The sequence below is a fragment of the Bos grunniens genome, chromosome 6, assembly GCF_055505025.1.
Source record: "Bos grunniens cultivar Pamir isolate PY7600 chromosome 6, Bosgru_T2T1.0, whole genome shotgun sequence".
NCBI classification, from domain to species: Eukaryota; Metazoa; Chordata; class Mammalia; order Artiodactyla; family Bovidae; genus Bos; species Bos grunniens.
The window spans coordinates 1,405,075-1,422,154 of record NC_141170.1 but is presented as its reverse complement, the minus strand read 5'-3'; the positions used below and the strand labels follow the sequence as shown (position 1 = coordinate 1,422,154).

Sequence of the window (17,080 nt, the reverse complement as noted above, 5' to 3'; positions counted from 1 at the left end):
TTGCTTTCTCTTGCTCTCCCTCGATCTCTGCCTCTTCAGCAGAATTTCTCGAAGGCACTGCCTCCAAAGCCTCCACTTCCTCCGGGTAAGGCGGCCCAGCGCCTCTTCCCGCCGCAACCCCCGCCCCATCCCCACGGCTGGGCGGGGAGTCTTCCCGGTCTCCCCCCGGGGCGGGGTATGTGTGACTAACCCCGCCTCCCAGTTTGTCAACCGGACCCTCTCTTCCAGGGTCCAGGCTCCTGCGTTCAGGCAGTGTGCACCGCTCTGCGAGCTTTCTTCTCCTGTAATGCTTTCCCCGACCATTTTAGGGTTTATTGTCTTTTTAGAAGAGGAGGATCAAAAAGTAGGACAAACGAAGAATTAATAAATAGGTTCAAGTCCGGATTAAAATTCATGTTATCTGCCCTGGAACATTATTCCTTTTCTTCTTAAGAAATATTAAGAAACGTTATCCGGAGAGACTTCTGCCCTGCCAATGTCACATTAGACTAGGACGTTATCGAACAAGCCACCTTAGGGCCATTTGATGTTGGGGGTTGCGGAGTACTGATGGCGTAGTAATGACCAGGGCCCCAGCCTTGCTCACTGCCATGCTAATCTGTAGAAGATTGGTTTAAGTAAAACAAAATTATTTGTGTCTGGTAGAGAGGCAAATACGTTCTGTCCGATACAAATGGTAACCTCAAAGTTTTGCTTCACTGGACTGTGCGGTGTCCACCAGATTTCCTCCAACGTGGAGGTCTCCTTTGAGCCCTACTCCTCTCGCCGACTACACACCCTCCGTTTCTGGCATTCTGCTTTAAAACCCGTGCTCCATCCTGTGACACACATCGACTCGACGAATCAAACAGTTTAGACTTTTTAAAAAGTCCTACGTTGAAGATGGGGTTGTCCGGTGAAGAGAAGGCTTGGGAACGAAGTGCTTCTGGAAAACAGCGTTCGTCATGAGACTGAGAGGCGAGAAGTCTGCTCGGCGACTTCGTCCACGCTCACTCTGGACGGCAGCCCGGCCCCCGGGCCCGCGGAGGACCGGACGCCCCGGCCACCAGTCGGGCGGGCGACAGGGCGGAGCTGGCTCTGCTGCGCGCTCGCGACCCAACGAGGCTGAGACGGAACACCGGCTCCTCAAAGGAGGCGGACGGAGGCCTGCATGCACCCAGAAGGCGTTCCTCTAGGAGACCCCAGCTGAGGCAGGGAGCCAATCAGCTCTCTCCTTGCTGGTAGACATCACGTCCGGCCCCCGCCTCTTCCGATATTGCGCCTGCGCAGGCTGTCGCCTACCAGCCGGGTTTTGGTCCTTTGCGCGGGAGTGGGCGTCCCATGAGGCCTTGCGAGGTTGGGCGGCGGCGGGCTTCTGAGGGGCGCGAGCCGAGCTTCCTGAGGTGAGCGGCAACGGACTCGCAGTTCTCTCAGGCGGGCGGTGGGACGGTGGGAGCGGCGCGGGTCAGCGGCTGCGTCTTCTTTCCGGGCGCCCCTGGGGGCGTCTTTCGGGCGCGCGAGTAGTTTCCCGCTCAGCGCAGTCGCGGTCCTCAGGAGGAGGGGGCGGGGAGAGCTACCGGAGAGGCTGGGGACTCCAGTGCGGTCGAGGGGCGGCCGGAGGGACGAGGGGCTCAGCGGCGGGAGACTGAGGGCTCCACTGCGGATGAGGGGGGCGGCGGGAGGGGCGAGGGGCGCGGCGGAAGACTGGGGACTCTAGTGCCGGCGGGGAGCCGGACTCTAGTGGGGTTATCGAGGCGAGGGGCGCGGCGGGAAACGGGGTTCCAGTGAGGGTGGGGTGTGGCGGGGGGCGCGGCTCTCGGGGCCCCAGGCCGCTGGGCCCTGGAGGCTCTGCTGGGATGCGGGGGGCGCACTCCAACCCCGCCGGCCGGCCGGCACCCGCTTAGTCAGTTCAGTTTAGTCATTCAGTCGTGTCCGACTCTTTGCGACCCCATGGGTTGCAGCACGCCAGGATTCCCTTTGCAGCACCAACTCCCGGAATTTACTCAGACTCGTGTTTGTCGAGTCGGTGATGCCATCCATGCTCTGTCTCCCCTTCTCCTCCTGCCTTCAAGTTTTGCCAGCATCAGGGTCTTTTCAAATGAGTCAGTTTTTCGCATCAGGTGGCCAAAGTATTGGAGTTTCAGCTTCAACATCAGTCCTTCCAGTGACTGTTCACTGATTTCTTTTAGGAATTGACCCGCTTAAGGTTTGTGCAGTTTGTCGCGCCGACTGGGCCGTCTCTGTGGACGAGTATTTTATTGACGCGCACACCGATCGTTCATCGCTGAATGACACAGAATCACAGAGTGCCGCAAATTTCTGGGTCCCTCCTCTGAACCTCTTGTTCCCGTCGCTGGAGTTCGCAGCGTGGATTATTCAGTGGTCCCTGTGCTGAAAATAACAAACGCCTGAAATACCTTTATTTAAGGACTGCTGAGTCCTTTGGTTCAAGTCGGCGGTGGTTCTTAGGCCTAGTTTTCTCTGCACTAGGTTGGTCGTGTCTGACTTTGGTTTTTGCGTGAATGCGGCTGCTGACTGAGTCATTCAGGTAAATATTCAGTTGACTGTTCCTCAATATCTGACCATATTTATTTCTGTCTTCTCGGAAAGGACAGGGAAAAGAGGCTGCTTAGTCACGTGATGGCGTGGATCTATTTAGATCCATCTATTTTGAATTAAAAACGGACTTGCTGATCTTTGGAAAAAATAAGATTTTCTTGTTAATTAGCCTTTCATTACTGTTTCAGCGTTCTGAGTAATACTCTAATTATTTCTCTTTGTCAGACTTCTCAGCTACAACTATCTCTGGGTTAGATAGTTCCCAAATATCATGTGATATTTATCAATACTTTAAAAGATAGAGTCGCCTTATTTTGTGGTCTAATACTTGTTTTTTTTTCCCCCCTGTAGGATAAATTATTATAGATTCTAAAAATATTTTTCCCCCTTTTCTATGGACTTAACATAAAATTAGTTTTGTATGTATTGGACTTATTTTCTAAATATCAACACCATTAAAACCTTATCAGTTACAAAATTTTGGGTAGTTAAACCATGAGCTGTGGAAAAGAATTTGTAGAAACATTAAAAAAAATTGATTATCCGAAAGCTGATATTCTTAATGGGGAAGATTTTGACTGGTTGTTCGTTGAAAATGAACCATTTTTGAAGTGGTTTTGTGGGAATGTGAATGAACAGAACATATTGTCTGAAGAGGAATTGGAAGCTTTTAGCATTCTTCAAAAATCAGGCAAGCCCATCCTAGAAGGAGCAGCATTGGATGAAGTTCTAAAAACTTGTAAAACTTCTGATTTGAAGACACCTACCTTGAATGACAAAGAGCTAGAGAAATTAGAGGATGAGGTTCAAACTCTGCAGAAATTAAAGAACCTAAAAATTCAGCGACGTAATAAATGCCAGTTGATGGCTTCAGTAACTAGTCACAAATCTCTGAGATTAAATGCTAAAGAAGAAGAAACCAATAAAAAGCTGAAACAGAGTCAAGGAATTCTAAATGCTACAAATAACAAGATCAGTAATGAACTTCACACTCTTACTGATGGAGTTGCAAAGTTAATGATGTTCTTCAGACGGTCTAATTTGGATCAAGGAACAAATCCACTGGTGTTTTTATCTCAGTTTTCATTGCAAAACTATCTAAGCCAAGAAGAGCAAAGTACGGCAGCATTAACCTTATATACCAAAAAACAGTTCTTTCAGGGTATACATGAAGTAGTTGAAAGTTCAAATGAAGAAAATTTTCAACTTTTAGATATGCAGGCACCATCTATTTGTGATAATCAAGAAGTTCTTGAGGAGAGACGGCTAGAAATGGGTAGGCTGCAGCTGGCATACATTTGTGCTCAACATCAGTTAATTCACTTGAAAGCAAATAATTTGAGCCTAAAGTCAAGTATAAAGTGGGCAGAGGAGAATCTTCATAGCCTCACTAGCAAGGTAAGCGTGAGAAATGAGACTGGATTCATATTTAAGTTGTTGTTAATTACGAAATAATATTGGGAGATCCCCTGGAGAAGGGAATGGCAACCCACTACAGTATTCTTGCCTGGAGAATTCCATTGGAGGAGCTGGTGGGCTATAGTCTGCTGCTGCTGCTGCTAAGTTGCTTCAGTCATGTCCAACTCTGTGCAACCCCATAGATGGCAGCCCACCAGGCTCCCCCGTCCCTGGGATTCTCCAGGCAAGAACACTGGAGTGGGTTGCCATTTCCTTCTCCAATGCATGAAAGTGGAAAGTGAAAGTGAAGTCGCTCAGTCGTGTCTGACTCTTCTCGACCACATGGACTGCAGCCTACCAGGCTCCTCCATCCATGGGATTTTTCCAGGCAAGAGTACTGGAGTGGGTTGCCATTGCCTTCTCCACGGCTATAGTCTATGGGGTTGCAAATAGCTGGACACAACTGAGTGACTAACACATGCTGATAGTAAAGTACTTTAGAAAGGGGGATGTAGTAAGTAATTACATTTTATTTTCTGTTCAGTGTTGTGGTATGTGTTATTGTTTCACACAAATAAATCTTAGTGGAGGGGAGAAATAATAATTATAACCCAACCACATTATCTAGCTCATTTTCAAAAGTACTTTTGTATTCTTTGTTGGTTCATACACAGATAAGGCTGACGTCTTTTTTATGATGAATGAGAGCCTTATTGCTGTTATAGGTAGTCTGCCTTATTTGCTCTGACCAGAGGATGGTGCTAATGAAATCCAATTCAGTGGATTGAAACTCTTGATTGTTTTTAAAGAATATACAAATGTATTAAAGATATCTACTTGCACTCTTGGGTAGCTTGCTTTCCTGGTCATGTAATCAGTAGATAGTTGAGTAAAAAGAAGAGCTTTTCTGAAGCTATATACCTATAATTGTCTCAAACTTCAGAATGATGTGTGAAGTACTGTCATTCTGTAGAAGTTCTAAAGTCAACAAGCAGGGTGGGAGAATAGCTACTGAGATTATTTTAAGAAAAGCATAAATAGCATACGTTAGTGTTTGGTAAGTAGTGTGGTAATGGGTGATTTTTTAAGACGAACTTGACCAAAAAAATCTGTTTTGGTAGCCATTTATGTGTATAGTATTTTACACAGTAGTAATAGCATTAAAATTTAGCAGTTCATAATGGCTTTACCCTTGGTTTCATCTTCTCTGTGCCATTTTAAACTGGGTTTTTGGCTTTTGTTAATACAAAACAAGTTTCTATTAGTGAATATGTTATCTGATAACCTAAAATGGAAAGTGAAAATAATTTAAAAACTATTCCTACTTTGTATTTACAGTTTGAAATGTAATTGTTTTCTTTGTGTAGGCTCTTGGCAAAGATAATTTGGATGCTAAAATTTCTAGCTTGAACAGTGAAATTCTGAAACTTGAAGAACAAATCGCTCATATAAAAGACAAAATTTTGCCTGCTATGGTAAAAGAGAATGCCCAGTTATTGAATATGCCAGTTGTAAAGGGAGATTTTGATCGACAGATTGCTAAACAAGACTATTACACAGAAAGACAAGAGTTGGTTTTAAATCAGTTGATAAAGCAAAAGGCATCATTTGAACTTCTTCATTTATCATATGAAATTGAATTGAGAAAGCATTGGGACATATATCGTCAGCTGGAAAACTTGGTTCACCTACTTAAGCAAAGTAATTTGATGTTCCACCAGCGATTAGAAATGCTAACAGATCCATCAGTATCTCAGCAGATAAATCCAAGGAATACCATTGATACCAAGGATTATTCTACTCATAGGTAAGTTTCTTTGTTTCTTTAGTGAGTAATTATTTTTCTGTTTGTTTTTGTTAAGTACTAGAGTTTGAACTAAAATTTGTGAAAGTTTAAAAAGTTCTTTGTACTTCATTTTTGGCGTTTGTATTCTTCCACCTTTCTGTTATATGGGTCTGTGTTTCTTTTAATTTTTTTTTTCCCCAATTCCTCAGTTAATTTAATGTCTTAAAATTTTTTTTAAATTGAAGGCTAACCTTTTTCATTTACGTTAGATCTAGAAGTAGCTGGTTTAGAGGTGAGGTGGATGGTTTGGAGAATTGAAAATATACAATACAAGGCTTTTATTCATGTTTGGATGCTATTATTTAGATATTTTTAGATTTGGGGCAGGAGGCTAACTCTAGCAGGAAGTTTGAATGCATCTTGATGTATAGCAAGTATTGCTGATCAGAGAATTGATTGCATTTGGAGAAGGCGGCGGTAGGGAGGAGAGAAGACTTCATTTTTGCATCTAGTCAGGTGAATCAGTAAGGATGACTGCTAGCTTCTGGTCTCTTCTGGATGTCTGAGCAATTAATGGTATGGAGATACTGAAGTTGAACAGCTAAAGTAGTAAAAGGACTCAAAAATCTGGATTCTGCTGCTTTTTCTCTAGACTAAAAGAAAATCATCTAATACTTTTTATTCTTATTAATGAAATGAAGGGCATGGATAGGGCTATGTCATTGCAGTTTTAGAAGGTGGCGTTGAAATCATGATTCTGTGTGAATGGTGCCCCCTGGAATTGTGTGGTCACATTCCACAAGAAGAGAATTAGCCTTGGGCTTGAACTGGTTTGGGGCTTCCTTGGGGCTCAGATGGTGAAGAATTTGCCTGCCATGCAGGAGTCCTGGGTTCGATCCCTGGGTCCAGAAGATCCCTTGGAGACGGGAATGGCTTCTTACTCCCATATTCTTGTGAATTCCATGGACAGAGGAACTTGGCAGGCTGAGTCCATGGAGTCACAAAGAGTTGGACACAACTCAGCAACTAACACTTTCACTACTTTTCACTTTGAACCAGTTTCAGGAAGACTAAGAACAGATACTTTTTGTCATATATGTGTAGAAGGTGCTGCCTCACATTTTTCCGTTTGTACTGTAGGACTTTTCTGCCATTAATGTTTGAAGTATTACAATGGCCTCTTGGCTCATTAGGAATTTAATTTGTCAAGCAAATGTAGACATGACTGGAGTAGCAAGTTTACTATTAATATTTATGTAGCTTGTATTTTCAATTTTTCTCTTTTAAGTCTACCACAGTCCTTTAAAATTAGGTAGATGTTAGACGTGAAGATTAAATCTCAAAGGCTGACTTGACTTAGGTCTTACATGACAGCCAGCGTCAGACCTCAGTCTTCTGTTTCAAGTTCTTTGCCGTTTCTGCTGCCTCATAGTTGTGTTCTGTGGAAGAAGTGTTCTCTAGGGCGGTATCTCTGAAGGGTACTTTAATTGAAGTAGGTTAGTGGCAGTTAAAGTCAAAAAGAATTTTATGTCTAAAACTTGGAAGATGGGAAAACTGGGAATTCAGATACGATAATTAGAATATGTATTTCTGTAATGAGATAGTATTGTAGTTGGAAAGTTTTTAATTGTTTGATTAATATTTACAATTGTTAGCTTTCCCAAAGATGCCCCAATATAGTGGGTTATAATTTTGAAAACTGTACTGACTTAAGAATTTCTTCTAATTTTTATTTCTACATTTTAGGCTTTATCAACTTTTAGAAGGAGAGAATAAGAAAAAAGAATTGTTTATAACCCATGGAAACCTGGAAGAAGGAGCTGAGAAATTAAAACAGGAGGTTTCTTTGGTACAAGAGCAGTTGGCAGTATCTGCTCAAGAACATTCTTTCTTTCTGTCCAAACTAAACAGTGATGTGAACATGCTTTGTGAAGCTTTGTATCAAGGAGGAAATCAGCTTTTGCTTAGTGATCAGGTAGGTGCTTACCCTGGTAATTAAAAATGCTTAAAAAAATGTTCATTGTAAAAGATACTAAAGAAAATGTTAACATGAAGAAAATATTACCCCATTTCCCTGATAGTAACATTTTTATATCTCATTTTTATTCACATATATTTTTCAAGTAGTTTTGGTCAAAGTTTTTAAAATTTATTAAATATTTCAGATATGAAAGGATATGTAATGTTTATGGTAAGAATTAAAAAAAAAAAACACCATCCCTGTATTTTTTTTCACTTATTTTAACACACAGAGGATAGCTTTTATATCTTTAAAATTCTGTGTACCCTAGTAATAGCAGCTCCTTCTAATAGGCTTCCCTGGTGGCTCAGACGGTAAAGCGTCTGCCTGCAATGCGGGGGACCCGGGTTTGATTCCTGGGTCGTTGGGAAGATCCCCTGGAGAAGGAAATGGCAGTCCACTCCAGCACTCTTGCCTGGAAAATCCCATGGACGGAGGAGCCTGATAGGCTACAGTCCATGGGGTCGCAAAGAGTCGGACATGACCAAGAGACTTCACTTTCACTTTCTAATAGCATTCTCCTCTCTTTTTTCAGGGAGGAACTATGCTAAGATTTGTCATTTGCTTTCTTTTATTTATAATACAGACTGTGTGTTAGTTTTGTATGTTTCTGAACTTTATATAGATTGTATTATATATATTCTTCAGTAACTTGCTTGTTTCTTAATATGATTTTGGGTTTTATCCATGTGGGTATTTGTAAAACGTAGCTCATTTATAGCTCGTTTATAGTTTTCTCTTTTGTATAGTTAGTATTCCCTTATGTGAAATTCCACAGTCTAATTACCTGTTCTGTTGACAGACATTTAGATTATTTCCAGTTCTTGCTGTTGTAGATCATACTGATGTGGATAGCCTTGCTGCATGTCTTACAGATGCATGTCTCTCTCTCTCTGTCACCTCACATAGGAGTGGAATTGCTGAATAACAGGTTCTGTTTTACATAGTACATCAAACTGATTTTGGAAGTGGTTGTACCATATTGTACCAGCAGTGTTTGAGAGATGCTCTTTTACGATGTTTTTTTCATCACATAGTGCTATTTGCATTTATAGTTTTCTCACTCTGCAAAGATATAAAATAGCGTCCCGTTGAGGTTACGATTGGCATGTCTCTGATGATCGTGGCGGTTGAGCCTCGTTCGGGAGGAGTTCTTTCACGCATTTCAAACGCCAGCCATTTGTCAGTGATGTGTGCTGCATGTGTTTGCTCCCTATTTGTGTCTTGTTTTTTTCTTTTTTATTGTTACCTGTTAGTTTTTGACTTTTTTTTTTAAGATTTCAATTTTGATGTAATTTATCACTCTTACGGTTTGCCCTTTTTTATATCTTGTGAAAGTTTGCCCTTAACATAGTAATGACAGTCCCTTTTACTTTATCTTAAAAGTTTATGCTGTTCTAGTTCAGTTCTTTAATCCACCAGGAGTTTGTGACATGAGAAATAGAGTTCTAATTTTATTGTTATTTTTCCCCCATGAATAACCAGATTGTCCCATTACCACTTATTGAGGCATCCAAATTTAAAATCAGTATCTTTCTGGTGAAAGGACTCTCATACATTAAAATACATAAAAGACCCTCCTTAAACGTCTTTTGCCTTCGTGTATGCTCGCTTAGATATTAAGAGCACTGCCAGTTCTGAACCATAAGCTGGGTTCAAAGTCTGTTTTGGAGGACGAGATGGTTGGATGGCATCGCCGACTCAATGGGCATGAGTTTGAGTAAGCTCTGGGAGAAATGGTGAAGGACAGGGAAGCCTGGCATGCTACAGTCCCTTGGGTTGCAAGGAATTTGACACGACTGAGTGACTGAACAACAACAGATGATTCCTGTCTGGACTGTGATTCTAACCAAGGGCTCTTCCTGCTCTGGCCATCCTGATCTTAAGATTGTTGGTGTCCTTAGTTTATTACAAAGACAGTCTCCTGTTTGACTTCCTACCTTCTATGGACCTTGGACTTCACCACTCCTCTTGTCAGTGTCAGGAATCATGGATTCTGTTTTTTCAAGATTAGCGATTGAGTAAAGCAGCTTCTGGGGTCTCTTACCAGTCTGCATTGTTTTATGGATTTGTAGTCTTTTAAAGTCTTGTTCTCTCTTTGTTGGTTTCAGGAAGCTTTGGGGTTTTGTTTTTTGTTGTTGTTGCTGCGCTGGGTCTTCTGTTGTGGTGCGTGGGCTTTTCCTCGTTGCGGTGAACAGAGGCTCTTTAGTTGTGCCATGGACTCTCTAGTTGCCCCGTGGCATGTGGGATCTTAGTTCCCTGACCAGGCATCGAATCTGTGTCCCCTGCATTGTAAGGTGGATTTTTAATCACTGGATCACCAGGGAAGTCCTAGAAGATTTTGCTTTGTTTGACTCTTTAAAATACTTCATTTCACTTTTTACATTTTTTCCTATGGAAGAATTGATCTGAATAACTACGTTATCTTTTCTTGAAATAAGACAGCTTATGATTAGTTTTTAAAATAATTTTTTATTATAAAATATACAAAATGTAAAATTTACAATTTTAACCATCTTAATGTGTGCAGTTATGATGACGTTAAGAACATTTGCAGTGTCATGCAGCCGTGTCACCATTTACTTGCAGAACTTTTCTCATCCCACATGGGCTAAACTCTGTGCCTGTTAAATATTAATTCTCCATTCCTTCTTTTCCCCATCCCTGGTAGTCTCTATTCCATTTTCTGTCTCTATAAATTTGCCTACTGTAGTTATCTTATAAAAGTAGAATCATATAATAATATTTTCCTTTTGTCTTTGGCTTATCTCAGCATAATATCCTTAAGTATCATCCATATTGCATCAGGTGTGAGAATTTCATTCCTTTTTGGTGCTGAGTATTCTGTTGTCTGTATATACCACATTTTATCTGTTCATCTGTGTTTTATCATCACATTTTATCTGTTTAACTGTTCATCTGTTCATAGACACTTGAGTTGTTTACACCTTTTATCTGTTGTATATAATGCTGCTGTGAACGTTGTACACGAATTTGAGTCCCTGTTTTCATTTCTTTTGCGTATATGCCTACGAGTGAATGCTGAATCATGGTAAGCCTGTGTTTAACTTTTTGAGAATCTGTCTGACATTACCCAGCAGCTGTACCAGGGTTCTAGTTTATACATGTCCTCACCTACAGTTGTTATTTTCCCTTTTAAAAAAGTATGTAATAGTCATCCTCATGGATATGAAGTGATACTTGTGATTAGTTTTTTAAAGTTTCCTATTACTGATTCTATCTTCTTGATCTTTTAAATAATTATTTAAAAATCCTATGATGGTGGATTTGAAAATTTCTCATTGTAGTTCTATCAGTTTTTATTTATATTTGAGTCTATTTTATAAGTTACATCCAAGTTTAAAATTGCAGTGAATTATTCTGGTGGATTTAAATTGCAGTGATTTAACTGTTTAGCATTATATAATGACCCTGTATTGTGCTTTTTGTCTTAATTTTCTCTTGTCCAATATTAATATTCCTATGCTATTTTTCTTTTGGTTAGTATTTGCAAAGTAGATGCTTTTTTCCTTATGTATTTTTTATATTCTCCTTTTTATTTAGCGTTATGAAATAAACATTTCCATGCTACAATAATTTTAATTTTTAATGTTTATAATACTCTATTGATTTAATTACTATGTCATAATTTCTGTAACCAGTCCACCATTTGGATGAACTCTTAGAGATAGTATAGAATCATGAGGTTTCTTGGGTTATACACATTATTTTTTAGCTTTTGATACTGCCATATTGCTTTTCAAAGGAGTTTACCTATTTAAAATGTCACCAGCTATTTGAATGTCTACTAGACACCATTTATCATATGATACACCATAATTTCACGAGTTTCTAAGAAAGAAAAAGCATTTTCATTTAAACTGACACAGCACTTTCTTATTTAGAATTTTTATTTCATACCTATTAGAAGATATCTTTTAGGTGTGATAGACATAGGTTTTTATCATATCCCTTAGGAATATACGTTAAAAGGAAAGAGCCAATTAAAATGATTACGGTATTTCTGAAACTTCACATTCAGTGTCCATTTCTATGTTATTTCTTGACTCAAAGTATTTTTTGTGTTTTTCCACACTGTACATAAACAGCGTTGGTGATAGCAACAGACTTATTGTTCAGTCGCTAAGTCATTTCTGACTCTGCAGCCCCATGGACTACGGCACACCAGACTCCTCCGCCCTCAGCTGTCTCCCGGAATTTGCTCAAATTCATGTCCACTGAGTCAGTGATGCTATCCAGCCGTCTCATTCTCTGTCTCCCACTTCTCCTGCCCTCAATCTTTCCAGCATCAGGGTCTTTTCCAGTGAGTCGGCTCTTCACATCAAGTGGCCAGAGTGTAGGAGCTATAGTTTCAGCATCAATCCTTCCAGTGAATATTCACAGTTGATTTTCTTTAGGGTTGACTGGTTTGATCTCCTTGCTGTCCAAGGACTCTCAAGAATCTTCTCCAGCACCACAATTCGAAAGCATCAATTCTTCGGCGCTCAGCTTTCTTTATGGTCCAACTCTCACATCTGTACATGACTACTGGAACATAGCTTTGACTATATGGACTTTGATCAGCCAAGTGATGTCTCTGCTTTTTAATACACTCTCTAGGTTTGTCATAGCTTTCCTTCCAAGGAGCAAGGGTTTTTTCATTTCTTGGCTGCGGTTACCATCTGCAGTGATTTTGGAGCCCAAGAAAATCTGTCAATTTCCGTTTTTTCTTCTTCTATTTGCCATGAAGTGAGTACGTCAAGGCTATATATTGTCACCCTGCTTATTTAATTTATATGCAGAGTATATTATGAGAAACACTGGACTAGAAGAAGCACAAGCTGGAATCAAGATTGCCGGGAGAAATATCAATAACCTCACATATGCAGATGACACCACCCTTACGGCAGAAAGTGAAGAGGAACTAAAAAGCCTCTTGATGAAAGTGAAAAAGGAGAGTGAAAAAGTTGGCTTAAAGCTCAACATTCAGAAAACGAAGATCATGACATCTGGTCCCATCACTTCCTGGGAAATAGATGGGGAAACAGTGTCAGACTTTATTTTTTTGGGCTCCAAAATCACTGCAGATGGTGACTGCAGCCATGAAATTAAAAGACGCTTACTCCTTGGAAGGAAAGTTATGACCAACATAGATAGCATATTCAAAAGCAGAGACATTACTTTGCCAACAAATGGCAAAGGCTATGGTTTTTCCAGTGGTCATGTATGGATGTGAGAGTTGGACTGTAAAGAAAGCTGAGCGCCGAAGAATTGATGCTTTTGAACTGTGGTGTTGGAGAAGACTCTTGAGAATCCCTTGGACTGCAAGGAGATCCAACCAGTCCATTCTAAAGGAGATCAGCCCTGGGTGTTCCTTGGAAGGAATGATGCTAAAACTGAAACTCCAGTACTTTGGCCACCTCATGCAAAGAGTTGACTCATTGGAAAAGACTCTGATGCTGGGAGGGATTGGGGGCAGGAGGAAAAGGGGACAACAGAGGATGAGATGGCTGGATGGCATCACCAACTCAATGCACATGAGTTTGGGTGAACTCCTGGAGTTGGTGATGGACAGGGAGGCCTGGCGTGCTGCGATTCATGGGGTCGCAGAGTCAGACACGACTGAGCGACTGAACTGAACTGATGGGGGCTTATGCCATGATCTTAGTTTTTTGAATGTTGAGTTTTAAGCCAGCTTTTTCACTCTCTTCTTTCACCCTCCTCAGGAGGCTCTTTAGTTCCTCTTTACTTTGACTGATAAAATGTGGTCCATTGGAAATGGGAATGGCAGACCACTCCAGTATTCTTGCCTCAAGAACCCCATGAACAGTATGAAAAGGCAAAAAACTAAATGACCTAATTTTAAAATGGGCTAAGGACTTGAATAGACATTTCTCTAAAGAAGATATATAAATGGCCAACAGGTTTATTATGAGTAGTTGCTCGGTGTCACTAATTATCAGAGAAATGCAAGGCAAAACCACAGTTGAGATATCACCTTACACCTATTATGACTATTATCAAAAAACCAAAAGAGTAGTGTTGGTGAGGGTGTGGGGACATTGGAGCCCTGGTACATTATCGGTGGGAGTGCAAAATGGTGAAGCTGCTGTGGAAAACGGTATGGAATTTCCTCAAAAAAATTAAAATAGAACTACTGTATGATCCTGTAATCCTCCTTCTGGGTATTCATCCAGAGGAAATAAAAATAGGATATTAAAGAGATGTCTCCACTCACATGTTCATTGCAGTCCTACTTGTAATAGCTAAGCTGTAGAAAAAACCTAAACGTCCATCTATGGAGGAATGGAAAAAGAAAATGTAGTATATACATACAGTGAAATATTATTCAGCCTTAAAAAAACCTCAGAATACCACAACATGAATGAACCTTGAGGAGATTATACTAAGTGAAAATAAGCTAGTCCCAAGAAACAGCGCATGATTCCACTTACTGTGGGCCATCTAAAATAGACTCATTAGAAGCACAGAGTACAGTGGTGGTTGCCGGTGATGGAGAGTTGTTCATCAGTAGGCGTCAAGTCTCACTTCAGGCGAAGGGAACAAGTCCTAGCATCTGCTATGCAACATTGTGCTAACAGCTAACAGTGCAGTGCTGCGCCCTTGGGTTCGTTAGGAGGGGAGACCTCGTGCTGTGTGTCTTAAGCACAGTAAGAATTTTCAAAAAAGGTGCTGGAATCCCCTGGCGTGGCAGTGGTTAGGACTCCACGCTTCCAGTGCAGGGGCATGGCTTTGATCCCTGGTTGGGGAACTAAGACCCTGCAGGTCTTGCAGTGAAGTGAAGTGAAGTTGCTCAGTCGTGTCCGACTCTTTGCGACCCCATGAACAGTAACCTACTGGGCTCCGAGGTCCATGGCATTTTCCAGGCAAGAATACTGGAGTGGGCTGCCATTTCCTTCTCCTGGGAATCTTCCCAACCCAGGGATCGAACCCGGGTCTCCTGCATTGCGGACAGACACTTTACCATCTGAGCCACTAGGGAAGCAGTGTGGGGTGTTATATATATGATAAAGTGCTTCTTATGACTGTCTGGTCAATAACAGTTACATGATGCTCTTAATTATACAGTGCATATTGATTTCAGTTATGTTAAAGTGTGAAAGAGTCCATTCTAAAATCACTAAAATATGGTGATTTTACTATAATTGTCATTGGGTATCATTATTTTACATTTTTTCCTAGCCCAGTGAGATACAAAATGTCATCCATATGAATTTTAACTTTCATTTTTATTAATAAAGTTGAATATTTTTCAGTATTTGTAGTATTATTTTAGTAACTATTAAGATCTTTAGTATTGGAGTTAAAGGTGAGATATTTCTCACTGTTTTCCAGTTTACAGGGTTTTCCCTCAGAGGCCACTTACTGTAGATACCACTTGATTTTTTTTTTTTTTTTTTTTTTTTTACTGTAGTTTAAAAAGTACTGCTCTTTGGAGCTGGCATTTATGACATGTGTGAAGTTAGTACTCTTGAACTTGTACATTAAAATCACCAGGGAGCCTGTTGAAATGTGGCTTCTGGCTTTGTTGCAGAGTGATTTAGTGTGGAGTGAGGTATAGGAATCTATTCACAGCAAGCATCAGGTGATTACCATACTGTGGATCATTCTGAGAAGTGGTCGAAGGTTGAGGTGTAGTTATAGCTACAGATTGTCTGAGAACCTCTTTGATACTACTGGCTGATGGTTAGAAAACCTAAGCTGCTTTTAATGTTAAGAAGTGAGGAATTTCAGTTATCAAATGTGGGGGGTCCAGAATGTTTAGGTTTTTGAGAAGAATTACATGGTAAATCAGGATAGTTGAATGTTACGTGTAATTCCATCTTCTGTAACAGTGTGAAAAAAGAAAAATCCAGATTAAGACAATTACTTTATATTGGTAATTGCTTCATTTCAAGGTTTTATCAGTACCTCTGATGTCTGGAGTAAACAGGTTAGGCTAAAACAAGGTTTGATTGCTTTGGCAGAGTGTTAAGTTCCATGAAGGAAATTGTGTTCTTTTTTTTTTTTTGGTGTTCATTTTTATAGTTGTAGACTCTAAAACAATGCATGGTATAAGGTAGGCATTCAGAATACTTGTTGAACGTATAAATATGCAGAACAGTTTGCATATCAAATACTCTTCAGGGAGTAGGAGTTTGCTTTGAATCACTTAAACTTGCCTGCAGAAGTTGTTTCAATGGATCTTACGTAGACTTTTTGTTAATCCTGCTATGGATTTTTAATTGAGGTCTTTTATGGTTGAGGTTGTGGGAATAGTCATTATATCATTTAGATTCTTCCTATGTAAATTACATTTAAGATTTATGATTGGTATTATGAATAGTGATTTTGAATTAAAAAGCATTATTACTTTCCTTTTAGGAGTTAACGGAGCAGTTTCATCAAGTTGAATCTCAGCTAAATAAACTGAATCATCTTCTTACTGATATTTTTGCTGATGTGAAGACAAAAAGAAAACTTTTGGCATCTAATAAGCTGCATCAAGTGGAAAGAGAATTATATGTATATTTTTTAAAAGATGAAGATTATCTGAAAAATATTGTGGAGAACTTAGAAAACCAATCAAAGATTAAGACCATTGGTCTTGAAGACTGAAAATTGCCAAAAATGAAATCTTCACTGCATGTGCTTTACGTATTTAGGAGAAGAATACAGATAATAAACATTATGAAAATTTTAAGTCTGAGGTCGATGAACCATTTCATTTAATGAATTTTGAGTATTATATCAATTTGGTTTATTTCTTACATGTTCAGAGTACCAGTGCTTTTTATACCTTGAGAATTTGCTTTGTGGCACTTATTCCTGGTAACCTTTTTTTAAAAAAATTTTATTTATTTTTCAATAATTGCTTTACAGAATTTTGTTGTTTTCTGTCAAACCTCAACATGAATCAGCCATAGGTTTACATATATCCCCTTCCTTTTGAAACTGCCCCCCATCTCCCTCCCATCCCACCCCTCTCTGTTGATACAGAGCTCCTGTTTGAGTTTCCTGAGACATATAGCAAATTCCCATTGGCTATCTGTTTTACATATGGTAATGTAAGTTTCCATGTTGCTCTCTCCGTACATCTCACCCTCTCCTCCCCTCTCCCCATGTCCAGAACTCTGTTCTCTATGTCTGTTTCTCCATTGCTGCCCTGCAAATAAATTTTTCAGTACCATTTTTCTAGATTCTGTATATATGCATTGCTGCTGCTGCTAAGTCACCTCAGTCATGTCCGACTCTGTGCGACCCCATAGATAGCAGCCACCAGGCTCTGCCGTCCTTGGGATTCTCCAGGCAAGAACACTGGAGTGGGTTGCCATTTC

At 40.3% G+C, this 17,080-nt stretch overlaps 1 protein-coding gene across 2 annotated transcripts; it reads left to right on the top strand.

Annotated features, from left to right (window-relative positions):
• Positions 1 to 1,315: 1,315 nt before the first annotated feature.
• Positions 1,316 to 16,446, top strand: HAUS3 (HAUS augmin like complex subunit 3). Of its 2 annotated transcripts, XM_086404518.1 has the most exons (6): positions 1,316 to 1,382; positions 2,169 to 2,527; positions 2,890 to 3,936; positions 5,304 to 5,743; positions 7,469 to 7,697; positions 16,128 to 16,446. In XM_086404518.1, the coding sequence occupies exons 3-6, from the start codon at positions 3,034 to 3,036 to the stop codon at positions 16,359 to 16,361; spliced, it is 1,806 nt and encodes a 601-aa protein (XP_086260644.1). In that variant the 5' UTR covers positions 1,316 to 1,382; positions 2,169 to 2,527; positions 2,890 to 3,033; the 3' UTR covers positions 16,362 to 16,446. The 2 variants fall into 2 exon arrangements, with proteins under 2 accessions (XP_086260644.1, XP_086260645.1); XM_086404519.1 differs by having other exon boundaries at positions 2,169 to 3,936.
• The last annotated feature ends 634 nt before the right edge of the window (positions 16,447 to 17,080 follow it).

Excerpts from the sequence above, each read along its gene's own strand:
- HAUS3 (XM_086404518.1), top strand. The coding sequence starts at position 3,034 with ATGAGCTGTGGAAAAGAATTTGTAGAAACATTAAAAAAAATTGATTAT. Across the intron at positions 3,937-5,303 it reads TTCATAGCCTCACTAGCAAG|GCTCTTGGCAAAGATAATTT; the intron begins GTAAGCGTGAGA and ends TTCTTTGTGTAG. Across the intron at positions 5,744-7,468 it reads AAGGATTATTCTACTCATAG|GCTTTATCAACTTTTAGAAG; the intron begins GTAAGTTTCTTT and ends TCTACATTTTAG.